Source organism: Rhagoletis pomonella, unplaced genomic scaffold, assembly GCF_013731165.1.
Source record: "Rhagoletis pomonella isolate Grant_MI unplaced genomic scaffold, Rhpom_1.0 Rhpom_scaffold_00007, whole genome shotgun sequence".
NCBI classification, from domain to species: domain Eukaryota; kingdom Metazoa; phylum Arthropoda; class Insecta; order Diptera; family Tephritidae; genus Rhagoletis; species Rhagoletis pomonella.
Window position 1 is genome coordinate 32,775,338 of NW_023458561.1, and position 16,837 is coordinate 32,792,174.

General features: G+C 39.5%; 1 protein-coding gene across 1 annotated transcript; it reads left to right on the plus strand.

Moving 5' to 3' along the window:
* The first annotated feature begins 834 nt into the window (after window positions 1–834).
* LOC118743787 (trypsin alpha-like) lies at window positions 835–1,740 on the plus strand. Its single transcript, XM_036476551.1, has one exon. It carries the CDS (start codon window positions 835–837, stop codon window positions 1,738–1,740), a length of 906 nt encoding a protein of 301 aa, XP_036332444.1.
* The last annotated feature ends 15,097 nt before the right edge of the window (window positions 1,741–16,837 follow it).

The following is a 16,837-nucleotide window of genomic DNA, read 5'->3' on the forward strand; positions in this document are numbered from 1 at the left end:
GCAAAGGAACCAACATGTTCCGTTACTAGGCAGATGTGACGCAAGTATCAATGATCAAGTAGATATATTCAAATGTATCAAGTTTTTTCCGCTAAGAATACCTTTAATTTCCATAGGTCTCACATTTGAATTTTAAGGCTTTAGTTACCGGGGCGGCTTAGCTTTGGCATGTCGTTAACATATCGCGAGGTTAAACGTTAAGGGTGACTGGTTTTGAACTGGAAGAACCCTGCCTAGCTGATAGTCAGTTATTTGTCAGATGTTTACAAGTGGGCAATGCGAATAATATTTCCGTTTATGCACCGCACCGTAAAACTAAAAATTTGGTTTATGTTAGTAAAATCACATCTTAAATTAAATAAAAAGAAAAGTTCACCACAGTAAATATTATATATTTCACTTTTTATTTAGGCTAAACAGAAGGTTTGTATTATTATTTTTAGGCTTTTATTTATTCACTTCAAACCACGTCGGGTACCCTCCTATTTAGTATTAACATATATTTAAAATGCTAGCTCATAATCGTCAATCAGTAATCAAATGGCAAACAACTTAGCGAATCTACTATGTGGCTTAGATTAAATATACTCTCCAATTGTTAATCTGAATTGACCTCATTAGAAGCTTTCACCACATTCTTTTTGTGAATTCCGTAAAAAAAATTGTGCACATGCGTGCCTAAAATAAAACTTATGAATTTTAATAAGCTGTAAACCATAGCATAAGCCAAGAATGTAACTCAACCATGGAAAGATAAACACAGATTTACCTAATGATACCTCTAGCAAAGCATTCGATGCGAAAATCAAGCAACAGTTATACTTTAAATCGAAGATGTTACGGACGTTGGCGCTCCTCACTTTGCTAAGCATCTGTGCAAGCAGCTACGCTTCAACGAACGCAGATAGCTCTGAAGAGGATTCCACTTTGGAATTTATCAAAGTAGAAGATGGAGCAAAACAGCAGGCAATACTAACACTTATCAATCTCACCAATTCCACTGGCATCAGCCAATTACCATCAAAGGAAAATAGCACTGCACCTAATCGAATTGTTGGCGGTCGTCCGATTACCATCGGCGAAGTACCCTGGCAGACGGCTGTGATACAGGCGAACGTTTTCGTTTGCGGTGGCTCAATTATTAGCTCGTACTGGGTGTTGACCGCGGCTCATTGCGTCTACGGCAATGCCAGTAAGCCGCATTCAGTGCGCGCAGGCTCTAACTTTTTCAAACAAGGCGGTCAATTGCGTAAGGTCGATCGTGTCGCCTATCATGGTGCATTCAATCCGAAAACAAGTGTTAATGACATAGCGCTCTTGCGTACATCTAAACCATTCAAGTTCAATTCCAATGTACAGTCCATTCGTTTGCCAACATCGAATTCAGAGCCCAGCATTTATTTCGTCAGTGGCTGGGGAACCCTCAGCGAAAATGGAGTGCAACCAACCAGACAATTACGTGGCGTCAATTTGTATCTTCAGCAAAGAACAACTTGTGCGGCTGCTAACAGTGGTAAAATCCAAGTAACCGAAAATCAACTATGTGCATCTGCACCAAATCAAGACACATGCTACGGTGATTCGGGTGGCGCTTTGACCAGTCAAAGTACACAATATGGCATCGTATCATATGGTGTGGGCTGTGCACGGCCGAAATATCCCGGAGTTTATACGAAAGTTTACAAGTATCTTACATGGATTACCACCGTAATGAAATCACTGAGCCGGACAAGAAATTAGTGTTTTATTTTTTTGGGAATGCAAATACTGAAATTTTGATTTGTTTATCAGAAGGATAGTAAAGAAAATAAATTAAATTTGAAACTGAATTTTTTAATCTGAAACTAATAGAAACTATTTTAGTGAATTGTGTGATAAAATAGCATAGGAAGTATTTGCTTCAAATGGTTTTGCTTTTATAAATATTTCTAATTAGTGAGGAAAAAGGTACAATTCAACAGGACTCAATCGCTCGCGCTGATAAAAGGAAGTACATTTCCAAGCCGCATTGTGTGGAAGATGAACTTTTTTTGTAATACAATCAAATTTGAGAATTGAAAAAAATACTCTCGTTGAATAAAACAACTGGCTTGACTTTTAAAATGTCCTTGAAAAATATAAGTATCTCAATATTTTCCTTTTTATACCCGAGCGCACTTTGTTCACATAACGGTTGTTTGTAACAGCCAAAACGAATCGAGATAGATATAGACAAATGTATACATAAATGCTCAGAATGAATAGAGAAGTCGATTAAGCCATGTCTGTCTGTCCGTCCGTCTGTCCGTCCGTCCGTGTACACGATAACTCGAGCAAAAATTGAGATATCTAAACGAAATTTGGTACATAGGTTTCCGTTAATCCAAGGTAGGTTGGTATTGAAAATGGGCGAAATCGGACAGTAACCACGCCCACTTCCCATATAACGGTAATTTCCAGAAATACGAAAACTGCGATATTTTAGTAACTACTGAAGATAATTCACTCAAAATTGATATTTACATTAATTTTCCGACGAAAAAAAGAATATTATAAATTTTTGGAAAATGGGCGTAGCCACGCCCACTTATGGTTACATGTGTATATCTTTGTAACCGCTGCACCAATTTCTTCCAAACTTTGCACAATTGTTGGCCTTGGTACAGCATACTAAATGGCCGAAAATTTAAAAAATCTGACAATAACCACGCCCACATCCCATATAACGGTAATTTAGAGAAATACAAAATCTTCGATAAATCAGAAAATATTAAATCTAATTTATTCACAATTGATGCTTGCAACAATTCTTTACCAAGAAAGACGTTTATGGTAAAATTTTGGGAAATGGGCGTGGCACCGCCCACTTATGATCACATATATGTATATCGGTAAGCGTTATACCAATTTGTACCAAACTCGGTGTTTTTATTTTGCTTGCCACATAAAAGCAAAACGTTGAAAATTATTGAAATCGGACTAAAATTACGGCCGCTTTTCATATAACGGTAAATTTCAGAAATGCTTGAAACTGGAATATTTCGAAATTTAAGGACGCTAATTTACTCAAAATTTATATACCCCGTCTTACCATCTAGCGGTAGCTTTCGGAAAGCTGAAAAAACATATATTTAATACTTGCGCCGGGTATTTAATGTTCGGCTCCGACCGAACTTAGACTTTCTTACTTGTTTACCTTAAAACAGTATTCAATGCACTTTTAAAAAAGTTTTGCTGTTCTTGCAGCAGATTGCCTTTAAAAAAAAAATACGCAAAATCAAAAATGTTACTTTTGAAGAAAATTTTACAGGTCTAATTGAACGAAAAATTAACTTGACCTTGAAAAGTCAAAGTTTTGATATTTTTTCTTTTTTTACCTGCAATAATCTTAAAAAAAATCTGTGCATACATATAATCTATAGATATTTTTGAGGAGGGTTGCCACCTGTTTTAAAAGTTGTTTGCAATGAAATTGATAAAATAAATGAATCGCAGCGAATCACGCCGGGCATTTGCTAATTTTAAAATATTTTTTAACCGACTTCAAAATAGGAGGAGGTAATCAATTCACTGGAATATTTTTCTTTCAGAATTTGGTACAAAAACGTCCCATCTCAGGTGTCGCTTCGAAAATTATTATTATCAGTATAATTTCAATATGTCGGCATCTGAAATAGGGCGTTCTTGAACCATTTGCTGAGGTAAATAAACGAAGTTGTCTACTACGAAATTATAGCTTTCAACAGTGGCGTGGTAGTCAAGACGCTTTGCCGGATGGACGAGATATTTTGCGTTATCACCACCGTAGCGCTTGTTGAGACCGAAGATGTCGTACGCCAGAAATTAATCGCTCTTGTAGTACTAAGTTATACGTGAGAAATTCAGGGTCGAGTGGCAGTTCATCGACTCTAACCCCATCGACTGGGGGCTCGAGTTCTTCTCCTCAAGGGGGTGGAAAAGTGTTCGCGCCATAATTTAAGTATGTTCCGGGTTCCGTCCCTAGTTCGCCGTCTTACAAGAGTTTGCCCCGGTTACATTAGTCAGCGATGCCTGAGAGCTCCAAGTTAGTTACGAAGTGCGAGCCAAAATGTTTCCATCTTAGCTTCGCGGAAGTTGGATAGTCTAAAATAAAGTGCTCAATGGCCTCGCAGAAAACCCCACCACTAGCAAGAGCTGAGCCTTTGTAAACGTAATAAGCTCGGAGTGTAAGTACATCTGTAGGCAGCCTCGTAGGATGATGATTGATAGATCTTTTTATTCTGAATCCTTATCTTAGTCCGTAATCGGACGGATCCCTTCCTAATAAAACTTAACCCAAAATTGAGAAAATTTCCCTTCGTTTGCTTTTCTTCACTTACAGCATTGCGCGCAGCTATGTACATTTTTACTGACCGACAACAGAATAACTATGTAGTCACATCCGCAGCATTGCGCACTGCATTGAAGCGCATCGGATGCCACAAAGTCTCACTTACATAAGTTTGTAGACGCTCACACAATTGTAGACACACCGAAAATGTACATACGACAAGCATTAAATTTTACTCGTCGCATATTTTGTGGATAGAGCTCGCTAGTGGATATGACATTGATTTGCTGTAATGAGCTGAAAACTCCACTTTACCATGCTTTGCTTTACGCGACACAAAATGCCTCATACTAGTGGATCGTGGATCACAGCTGATCGCAGTGGATCAGATCAGATCCGATTGGCTAGCTATTAGCTGCTGCTACCATTTTGGCATTGAGGCGCATATTTTTGGCGCGTCTGACCAAATCTATGCAGTTATGACCAGCCGGCAAGCTCGTTATGCTACGTTTGGCTGCGATTTATGTAGCTGTTAAAACTGACTTTGGTTACATACACCGTTCGGCTAGGTTTTAGATCAGGAGCAGAGAGCAGCCAGTCGACTGACCGGCTGGCTTGTTGTCTGCTTACATTGTTTGTAGCTATAATTCATGAATTTATGCATGCGACACATTGTCGAAGGTGTTAACTAAAATGAACCACTTGCATGGACATCGCTTTGGCGAATAGTGGCGCTAAAAAATTTAAAGAAAAAAAACATATAGTCGTTGCCGTGATTCCGCAACACTTTGGCGATGTGGAATTTGCTCATTTGTAAATTAACCACCGAGATCTTCATTGGGTCATTCCACATATTTTCCCGTGAGAAATTTTGTCCAGCTTAATTAAGTTACTTCCTGCCAACCTGTCACGGAAGTTACGGCCTATTTGGCTGTCATTTGCTTTAAGTAAGTATGTATACTTGAGCAGATCAGACGAAGTGGTGGCTTGTTCACAATTCTACGCTGTGACTGGATTGATTTGATTTGCGCTCACTCATTCTCGAATCTTTTGCATAGCAAAATTCTAGCAAAAATTCTTTACTCAACTACACTCTTGCTGGCCCTTACGCAGAAGTGATGCATTTTATTGCTTTTTAACACTACACTGTTTATATGCATTCCACTAGTCGTTTCGTTGAGCTTGTCTGTCCCGCTGATTATACATAAGTGTGCCTCTTGATGGCATATTTTACATAAAGACTGCTGTTGTACATACCTGTCAGTTTATTGATAAGATGGCTCTTCAGCTTTCCCACTTTACGTCCACCAATTATACTTACAACCGGATGGGTGAAAACGTTGGCTGATTGCATGGCGTAAGGACTTACCAATGTCGATAATAGCGATATTGATGTTAAAGACTTAATTACACGGTATAAAAAAATCCAAACGAATTGCTGATCAGACTGTACTGTAATTATGTTCTCGGAGAGACAAGAAATTCAGTGGACGTGGTAAGGCAAGAAATCTTTGCGGTCTTGTCTTGCGAAGTCTACTACAGCTGCCATGCAAAGGGGCGCAAATTCAGTGTCGTTTAAATAGTTCCGCGCCACAATCAGCATCAAAGCAAGATTCTTCAACATCTTGTTCATTTACGCCCACGCACCGACGGCAAGCAGGTCGAGGCGAGCAAAGATATCTTCTATTAGTGCCTGAAGCGCATTTACGACAGTTGCCCCCGCAACGATATCAAACTCGTGCTTGGTGAGTTCAATGCCAGGTTATACAGGGAGTTGATCTGTTGACCCACCGTCGGAAAATTCAGCCTCCACGGCGAAATGGCTGATCGACTTCGCCGAGGCTAGAGGCATGGCAGTTTTCAGTACTAGGTTCCAACAAAAAAGAAATCCATAAAGTTACGTGACTGCCTCCGAATTGAAAAACGAAAAACTAAATAAATGATGTTGCGATAGACGGTAGGCATGATTCCATTGATTTTAATGCACAACTCGGACCACTTTCTTGTTGTAAGCAAGATACGAACCCGACACTGCAAGGAAAGCTTAACATCGAAAAGTAGTAATCAAAAACAGATAGCCATTTTATTGGCCACTCTACTCTGTCACCTGCTATCCGACATATGCGAGCAGTGGCACCACATATCCCGCTCATTACCTAACGCCATCAAAGGAGTAGTCGGATTTCAACGCACCAGAAAGAGCAACAGGTATGATGAGGAACGTCAAGAAGCTGCTGGGAAAAAACGATGCTTCCTAAAAGAAAGACGTAAGAGACGTAGTTTCCGTAATGAGGTGAAAAGCCGAAATACGTGGGTACGAAGAGCTTAAAATGCTGGCCTACAAGAAATCGGCCAAATATTACTTACATAAGATTTCAAGGCCAGAAGTATGAATAGCAACTAGACGGCTGAAAAAAAACTAAGCTAACTGGTTACGAAACTATGCATCGGATTTAAGGTTTTATAGAGCGTATTGTGCGAAAAGTTTAAGCCCACGACCTGATTACGCTCTATCAGAGTTGCGTTAGGTCTCGTAGATAAATCCACAATAGAACATAACTCAAATACTATACTCCGACACCCCTGGAGCTATTAAGTCAGTACAGCTTCGACAAAAAGCATAGCCGGCGTACTTATTCGATTAGGCCCACTGCTTCTTTGGAAGGAACGCTAACAGAATGGATTTGCCGGCAAAAGACTTCTGACTAACCTGCCGCGACAAGGAAGAAATTGAGAGTTTGTAACACTACCTGTGTGACTGTCCTGCCCTTTCGTCTGTCTGTCTGGCAAACCTAAGTCGCGCTTCATTGACTAACCATCTGGTTCTTCTTCTAGATGAACGGACGGGATCGAATACGAGCTCTCAATATGGGTCCACTGGGTCTAAGTGCACTTCTGTCCTACATTGCAAGGCACTGGACGAAGGCTGCCACTTCAACCTTACCTAGACCAGGTATTTAGCGAATTTACAACACCTCAAATATTGGAAAGACCTGCCTGGAAATCCAGTGGAGAATTATGGATCCTACATATATACACACATGGATAATTTTACCAGCGAGGCTGATATCAGACAGAGGGTGACTTAAGGACAAAGAAAACAAATTGCATGGACTTCGATAGTAGTATGAAGCTCATCCAAAAAAAAAGACATTTTTTATACGCCTCTACTATCAAGCGATTGTACAGACTACAGCAGGCCACCCAAAATGTATTAAAAAAAAATTTGTCGCATGCGCTAAACATTGAATGAAAAAGATTTTTCCACCAAAGAAAAAAGTCCACAATAACAGCTGTCGACCCGTTGCACACTAACTGAATAATCGACTGAGTGACTGACAAATTGCTGAAATTGCAAATGTTCGTATTTACCCGCCGTCGGTGCAAGGGAATGGTGGTCCGTAACCTAGCAGCTATGGCTGCGCTAAGATTACTGTAAGTCTGCTGCAGCCGCTGCTCCATTCGCTGTCAGGAGCGATTACATTTGACAAACTGTGTTGTCAAGCGTGACTGAGGGGCAGCAAAATGCGAAAGAAAAAAGTTTTCAAACTATAGGATAGATACTTTTACACGTTCCTTTAAAGCTCAATCAATATATGTACCTACATATACATATGTATGTACGTACATCATGTGTATGCAAAAAAAAATGCCTGCAATAAAATAGCAACCTCTTTTGAAAATGCGCAAAATCTGTTAAAAAACAATAAGAACAACATAAAGCAAATATTCCCGTAACCAAAATAAAAGTAAACTAGAAGCCTGCATCTGCAGACATGTCCGTTATTATGCGGCTACCGGCTGTGTCTAACGGCTGCATTTAAACCAAACTATGTCGTGTGCACCTCAAGAACTGCACTACACCTGGTGGTAGTACTTTTGAAAAATGTTGCAAATTAACACGACAACAGACAATGTTTTATGGCTCGAGTGGGAAGTCCGTTGCTCATATCTTCTTTTTCAACCTGATGATCATGCAAATACTTATTACCCAGCAGGAAATCGTTACGCATGGAAACGAAAAAATTAATCGGTTCACATTCGAAATATTTAATTGCGGTCTTTGATATTATAGCTTCTGATCCAACACTGAGTTTTATACTCTAAATGGCCTTTCTGCTACTTATATACAATAATGCCTCTGTTTTTTGATCAGCGAGTTCTAAATATCTTGATGTTAGCCATATGTACCTTCACTCTCTTTATAGCCTCGCTGGCCTTCCTTTAAATATCCTGTATACACTTCGCTTCTGTTACTACAGTGATATCGCCTGCGAATCATATTATTTTTGCCCGATGAGGCACATCGATGCTTAGCACCTCGTTCAACAAGAGAGGCCAGAAAACTAATCTTTGGGGTACCTCCGCGGAGACACTGTACTTATGTGTGTATGTGCATTAGGGTGGTCCTTAAATGTAAAAAGCAAATTTTTACATCAGATTTCCTAAGCCTGAACCGCTACGTCGATGCTATTATAGTCGAAGGGGGCAAAGTTCAGATTCCTCTATGGAGACTCACAAAATTCAAATTATTTTTTGTTTCATCTAATACCCAAAATCGATCCTACTATAGTCGAAGATATCACATATAAATTTTGGCCCCGATTGGAGTCGATTAAGGCGTGGCGCACAGGGGTCAAAATTCAGATTACCTTATGTGTGTATCGATTTTGGGTATGTGTTGGCGAAGAAATTTATTTTAATTTTTTTAGTCTCTGTGCCCCTGTGCGACACGCCTTCACCGTTTCCAATCGGGACCAAAATTTGTATGTGATTTCTGTGACCGTGGTGTTACCGATTGAAGGAGTGAGACCGAAAAAAATCGCTCATTTGATTTTTTTAGGACCACTCTAATGTACATACATATGCGTATGTAGTTTAGCTAATTCTACTCTTAATTCATCTCGTTTGGTAGACGGGACTTTTAAATAAAACTGGACTAGCTTTCACATAAGATGCGGCAGTTTCTTTAGTATCTAAAGTGAAGGAAATATGGGATTTATTTATAAAGAAGATTTCATTTGATAATTCCAACTTTCGTGCTATAAAAGTTCAACATCAGCAGACTCATTTATTTAAGAAGCAGACTAACTAATTAATATTTCCATCTCTACTAAAGAGATTGGGGCAAAAGTAACATGATCTTTGGTCTGTCGCCCTAAAAACCTCTTCTTGTGCTGGCTCTTTAGATTAGTGTATATCATACACTTTAAAATAATTAACGACCTCGACCATGACCCCATGCACATCGCTATGTTTATGCGTGTGTGTGTAATTATATATATGAATATACATTCGCAAATGATATATCTGCGGCGTACGCACCTTTTCCAACTCCAAGCAATTCTTGTTTTTTCTCCTTTCGATTCGTAATAAATAAAAAGGTACTCCGCCCATTGCAAAGTTTGGTCCGTCCGAAATGATTTGCAGATCAAGATCAACAGTTAAGGAAATTTATGCGTTAAGTACTTGCAACAATTGTAAGCGCATGACAACAACATCAAAACGGCAACATGTTGCAAGGCCGACAAAAACATAAACAGGATAAAACAAAAACAAATCTACATAAATCCATTCAAGATCTACTGCAAAAGGCAAACACGAAATAAAAAAGTGGGTCACGAACCTATCGGCTATCTTGTCGGCGGAGAGATTGAAGCGAATGATATGTCGATCGACCAACGTACGTACCGATCCGCACGATGGCACGATCGATCGCGCGCCGATATGTGATCGCAGCGAAGGCGAACAAATTAAATGGCACCTCGCGCTTGGCATGCCACAAAAAATATGGACACCATACACAGGCAGAGATGCTTATCTAGTCACACAAAAAATACTTACACAAAATATTGTACACCCATGTCCAAGTGTCCGAGCATCTGTCGGTTTGTCCACCAAGCCGTATGCCATGTACATATGTACATACACCAGATAGATAACGTCTATTGGAAATCTGGTATACAGGTGCGTACGTTTTCACCTGCATACATATGTATGTATGTACATCCATGTTTATGTATATGATTGTGTATATGGATGTTTCTTTGTCATGCTCACCAGCTTAACAAGCTTATACGGATAAGTTGGTCACTTGCCATGGCGGTCGCGTGCACAACCATCATTAGGGAAAACATAGTAAATCTATACAAGATATTGTAAAAATGTTAACAGAAGGCAGCACATCCTTAGCCTTATACAGTGGTCAAATATGTACGTAGGTATGTACTATTCCAAGGCATTGATGCGATTTGCACCATCGATTGCCATTGTAGGCGTTTTTACCCAATTAGTAGAGAAATGCCTTCGCACTCTGATCAATTAATAATAAAACGCGTAGCGAATAAAATTATCTGTCGAATGGTAATTTTATGTGCGAACGAATAAACGACAGACAACCAAAATGACGAAGAACCAAATCGTTGCAGTCTCCCATGAATGTACTGCTATCAAAAATCATAGAATTCGCAATTCAAGTCCACCTGTGGTATTTAATAGTGGAGAGAACGGTGTTGCGTGGGAAACCCAGCGAGAGTTCAAAGGTCAGCGCTGTCTATATATTTTTGAGTTTGCTACATAACTCATTTGATAAAAAGACGCGTCTCTTCCATGGAATTCAATCCAGAGGCGATATAACCTTTCAGTAACAAAGGGTTTTATGACATCCCTTGCGTGTGTTTCGGTTAGCCCACAAAATGCTACCGATTAACGGAACATTGAGATTCGATGCTTACAGTTTTCTAAAATCGCTAAATTGGCAATACATCGATCCAGTTTCAGCGATGTTTTAACATCGACTTTAGTGTGGCTCAGACTTGAGTTCAACTTACGAATTATGCTCCGAACAGTTTTTGACTGGCCATGAATTTTTTTGCTTATTCTTTTTGGGAACATTCCAGAAATTCCGAGTGTACTCTTATCTTTCGTTATTGAAAATGCTTAGTTAATCATTAAAAAAGGACCGGTCTAAAAGCGGGTTATGTCCGCGAAAACCAGAATACACATTTTTTTATATTTCCATTGGGTTCAAGATAAAAGGGCAGCATTTTTCACAGAGCACAGAGCCCAGCGAATGCAGTTGCAGTGGGAGTGACGAAAACGAATACCAATACGAATTAACCACATTCACATAAAGGGTTTAGAGTCTGCGGGTTTTAGATGCAGTGACCATTGAAACCTATATATACCCGGACTTAGTTAGATAGCGATGAATTTTGTATGTTTGACCTTGAAATGACCTTGATGATGACTTGATGTGGTCCAACGAACATCAGATTTATCACTCTTTTAGCGATCTTCATGAGTTTCGATTTCATTTTTTACTTACCTAGTTTTATGCACCTGTGTGTGTATATAGTATGTACATACCCTGCAAAAAGTGGGACTAGGTTAAGTACCAGTACAGGACCACGCTACCTTGTAACCATCACTACTAACCAAAACGGTCCAAATATATGGAGAAAATATGGTTACATTAACCTTGCGATGTCATTTGACCTGTCCACCTCTGGTCCAACGCTGCATAATATGGGACCACCTAGACAACTACTCCTTTTGGACCATCGCACATTCGGCAACGGAATCATATTGCCGATCGGCCACGAAGAGGTGGTGTTCAACACATATATCAGTTTTTTTTTACGTTTGAAGTGATCCAGGTCAGCATAACAAGTTACTATTGTGCAACCTAGTCCTTTTGCTCATACTCTAAAACTACAACCCAGTGGACCACCTGGACTTACATACGTGAAAAGCCTAGCCTGCCTATATAGTATAATCGATGCACCTACACGAATGAGAATATCGCTGATGGCGCAGGCGCTTAAATGCTCTACGAAGCCTATGACAGTGCAACTGCATAAATTGGTGCACATTCGCAGGTGTAATGAACATCCATACAATTTTTTAAACTGTGGAGCCAATAATGTTACATATGTATGCAGGTACATACAATTGATTTGCAATGTGGGTGTGGCAGTGTCAATTGTTGCACATCATTAAGCTCGAATGTGATTTTTTGGATTCCTCAAGTAAGACGTCATCATCATTTATAGTCGCTACACTAATTACTCAAAAACCAGAATGATGGATGCTCCATTTTGTTCATAAATATCAATATGTAGTCAAGTAACTTAACCGCAAAAATGTCACGTCTGCTGTGAATATTGTCACTGAAATTGTTGCCTTTTGTTGCTATTATTGGCACACAATTTTACATACATACATACATACATACATAAGTATACCTACCGTTGTCAAATTGTCGCAATGCAACTAATCTCCAGCACCAGCGCACCACGTTACTTTATAATCACATAAACGCCGTCCCCTTCACTGTGTTCGCTTACACCGCTGCTTTTATTGGACTCAAGACGTGCGCTCAGTCAGCTCATAGTTGGCTTGCTATGCAATTGCTCTATTCATGTATATGTATGTACTCGTATTCTCTGGAGATGCATGTCAAATTCTTCAACAGTGCATGTCAAAACCATCCCATTATGGGAAAAATATTTTAACAAATTCTCTTCGTCGAAATCACAAGTGACGCTTACTCACTCCAAGTTAATGTAGTGTGTTAAGGTGCAGTGGGGCCTTATTGTTGTGGTTGCTATATTGCATTGTTAGTTTAAGAGTTTTGCTTTAATTGCGCTGAAATTCAATTTTGACAGAAAGGTCTAATGAGCAGTAAGTTAGCAGTTAGGGTTTTGTTAGAACGGTAAATAAGAAAAGATTAAGTGAAACTATTTTTTATTTTTTTTTTTTTGTAATGAAAGATAAAAATGATCTATGTAGATACCCTGCAGTGAAAACCCAAACCAGTTAGAAAAAATACTAGTTCATAAACTAGTATGTGCCTACCAGTTCGACATTTTCGAAGAACTTAAGCGTTCAGCGACATCTGCCTTTGAATTGCCAAAGCCTAAAATAAAACGCAATTAATTGCTTCTCTTACAAATGTCGGCTGTGGCGTCACGTGAAGACTACTGGTTCTGGTTCTGGGATCGCAGGTTCGAGGCCGCTTGGAGGTGGTTAAGATTTTTAAAGTTAGATCAATGTAAGTAGGAATAATTATTTCAATTTAAACATAAATAACAAACTTAAAAATCTAGTTGCATTACAAAAAAAAGAAACAAATATATGGGAAGAAATACAAATACTTGTTCCATACAAAAATTGATTAAATAAAAAAAAATATATTTTTTTAATTAAATTTAAGAATAACAAAAAACCCTAAATAAAAAATATAAATAAAAGAAACATTATAAAAAAATAAAAAATAAAAATTTCCCTGCGAACCTGGTACCTCAGGCATACCACGCGAGTGCTTTGCTCTGCGACTGTTGGAGCTTTGCCATTGCGACTGTTGGAGCGCCGCGAGCAAAAAGGAAAGGAATTGGCAGACTATCTCATCAACTGGTATGATGCTACTAGTATTTCTACTAGAAGGACGAGGACATCGCAATGCTAAAAATACCAGTCGCTAACATTGAAAAAGGATAGAACATGGACTAGTTGGGCTGAAACACAAACTGGTAGAATTCTAGTTCACAACTAGTAGCTTACCCTGCAGGGTAAGTAATAGCAAAAAATAAATTATGTAGGTGCTAGGTACCAATACTCACACCACTCTCCTCCACTACATTAGACATGAATTTAATGAAACATTTTTCCCTCTATATATAAACTTGCATTTAAAGCATTTATCTGAGCTGACAATTAGCGCGCCATATTCTGTGCCACTACCATAAAAACCCAACGAATCAATGCGCGATAATTAGAAAAATTTTTTTTTTAAATAAATTAAGAAATTCCAACCTTAGGTGGACCGTGCGAATTTGTATAATTTTCACAACTTAGCAACGCGCAATGAATGAGCAACATACAGATCGACGAGCCAGCATTTGATCGCTGAATAGTTGGTTGCAAAAAAAAAAAAAAAATAAAATATTGTTGTTAGGATGATTGCGCGTGCGAACATACTAATTTACGTAAAATCGTCGATTTTTGGTACAACTAATTGTCACATAATTGTATTAATTAAATGCGAAAAAGATCTGCCTGTCTCATTTCTGTAATGTAAATTGTTGTTTGTGTAGCTGACATTGCTTGTCACGTACTCCAGCGCGTTACAATCACACTCAACAACTGATCTCTGTTGGTTGACCATAATTTAGTAGCTGAGTTCGCAAAGTTTTTGCCAGCGATTGATATCGTTATTTGTTGCTAATTAGTACTAATCACACAGCCAGACGCATAGACAGGCGGGACCGACGAATAAAACAACTGTTGTTGGTGGTGATTTGTAAGCGTAACAGCTTGCTTGGTTGCTTGCCGGACTCTCACGCACCCGCTCACGCATGCCGGCACGCACACACCTATGCCCATTTATGGATGCCGCCGAAGAATTGTGTGCATCCGCGGCGGAGTGCAGCGTGGCCATAATAAATTTTGCAGCAGCTGTGCCGCTATAGCAATTCGCAATACAAGCGTGCGTACAAATATTCTCAAATCTGTATACATTAAGGTGCCTCAGATTATGGAGATCTGCTTTTTATTTGGGCCGAGACCGAAAAACTTTTAAAAATTTTCTGAGTATTTTGCAAAGGTGGTAAATCGGTGGCTCTTTACTGCTCTAAAAATGCTAAGGGGAAGAGATGGGGCCTCTCTCCAAAAGTAATAAACTGGCTATATGAAATCATAATCAAGGCAATTACGTTATACGTAGTCATTAGAAAGCTAGAGGGCGTGCAAAGGGCGGCTTCGGACCCCTCCTACTTTGGCATTGCGGGCAAAGTAGCGGCGGTTCGCTCAATCATTAGGCTCAAAAGCTCGGGGTTCTCTTTCAACCAGCGTACGGGCACTCGACAATTCTGAAAAGCTTCGTCTTCGTCCTACGAGAAGAAACATATTGAAATGGAGTAGAGTTCCAAAAAACATCCTAACGGACGAATCGAAGCTGGACGGAACTCTCAATAGACCTTATGTTCAGACTGCCAGATCTTTGCAGTGTCTTTAAGGAAGAGAATTTACCCCACTATAAAAGAGTCGGCTGATTGGCTATGCACCAATTTTACTACATAGAAGGGAAAATATCGCTAATGGTACGATCGAAAGTGGTCGGGGAATGCCTCGTATCTCTTTCAACTGCCTCGGTGGTATCATCTAAGCACTCGATAGCCAATATTGAAAAAGCTATGCCACGATAATTGTCGCACACAGCAGTATTAATCGTCTTTTCAGCTTTCAACCGCTCTGTAGATATGCAGTCAGGTCCGGGTTTTGTTGTTTTAAGTCACATTATTGCGGTATTGCCTTGCAAATCATCAACTCATTTTATTGACGAGTCACCTTAATGCACATTATTTGGTTGGCTGTAAAGCGCAGCGCTCAAAAAACAAAAAAGTTGCTGTGAATAACTTCATAAATGGCATTTCTCCGACGTTCTTCAACTTTGCCTCTGCATTTAACGCTTCCCCCTAACCTTCAGCTACAAGCGTTCGATTGAATTGAATGTTCATAGTTTTTAATACTTATCTAGTTAATATATTGTATGCGCTTGACATGCGTGCGTATATAGCCGTATGGCTGCATACTTAGGTATATCAGCGGCTGCCGATCTGGCAAAACTTCACTTCGCATTTTTATCTACGACATATTTTTTCCATGACTGCAGTGAGTTTAGCTTAGCCTCTGTCATGGCTGTATGCAACAATTTGTTTGCCCCCAAGTATGGAAGTGCGAAAATCTACTACGTTTGAAAAAAAAAAAAAACGTACCGAAGTCAAAATGGCATGAGCGTGTTTTCCCGAATCGCTCATTTCATTCAACTTTTGATTTGTGCGGAATTTCGCATTTTTTGCGACTGCGCAGCTGAAATCTTTAATTAAGCGTCGGTGTTTCTTTCTTTGGCAGTTTGTTCGTTAAATTGGGCGCATTATTTGTAACACCAGCAATGCTAGTTAAGACTGAAAATTCATTTAATAGAGCGTGGTAACTTACAGCTTTAATGAGCCACAAAACTATCTTTTCTGCACTCAAAAGAAGAGAGAGGACGAAATACGTGAGTGGGAAGAGCTTGAAATGCTGGCCGGCAAGAGAAACGCAAGGAACTTTTACCAGAGAGTTAGGCGACTTACGGAAAGTTTCAAGACCATGGCGAACTCTTGTGAAAATAACACTGGCGACCTAGTGACTTACATATGTTCAGAACGTACTTAAATCATGGAGGGAACACTTTTCAACCTTAGCGAGCGTATTGTGTGAAAGAATGAAGCCCACCGTCAACAAACTGCTTGGGTCTTATGAGTGTGGCTTCAGGCCTGGAAAATCCATTATATACCAGGTATTCACAGTATGCCAAATCTTGGAAAATATTCGCCAGAAAAGGATCGACATTCACCATCTATTTTTCGACTTCAAAGCCTCTTTCGACAGCACTTAAAGGAATTGCTAATACGCCGCGATGTCCGAATTTGGCATCCCCTCAAAACTCATACGGCTGTGTAAAATAACGTTGAGCAATACCACCAGCGCCGTCAGAATTGGAAA

Bases quoted from the DNA above. Each gene is read 5' to 3' on its own strand.
- LOC118743787 (XM_036476551.1), top strand. From the start codon at position 835: ATGTTACGGACGTTGGCGCTCCTCACTTTGCTAAGCATCTGTGCAAGC.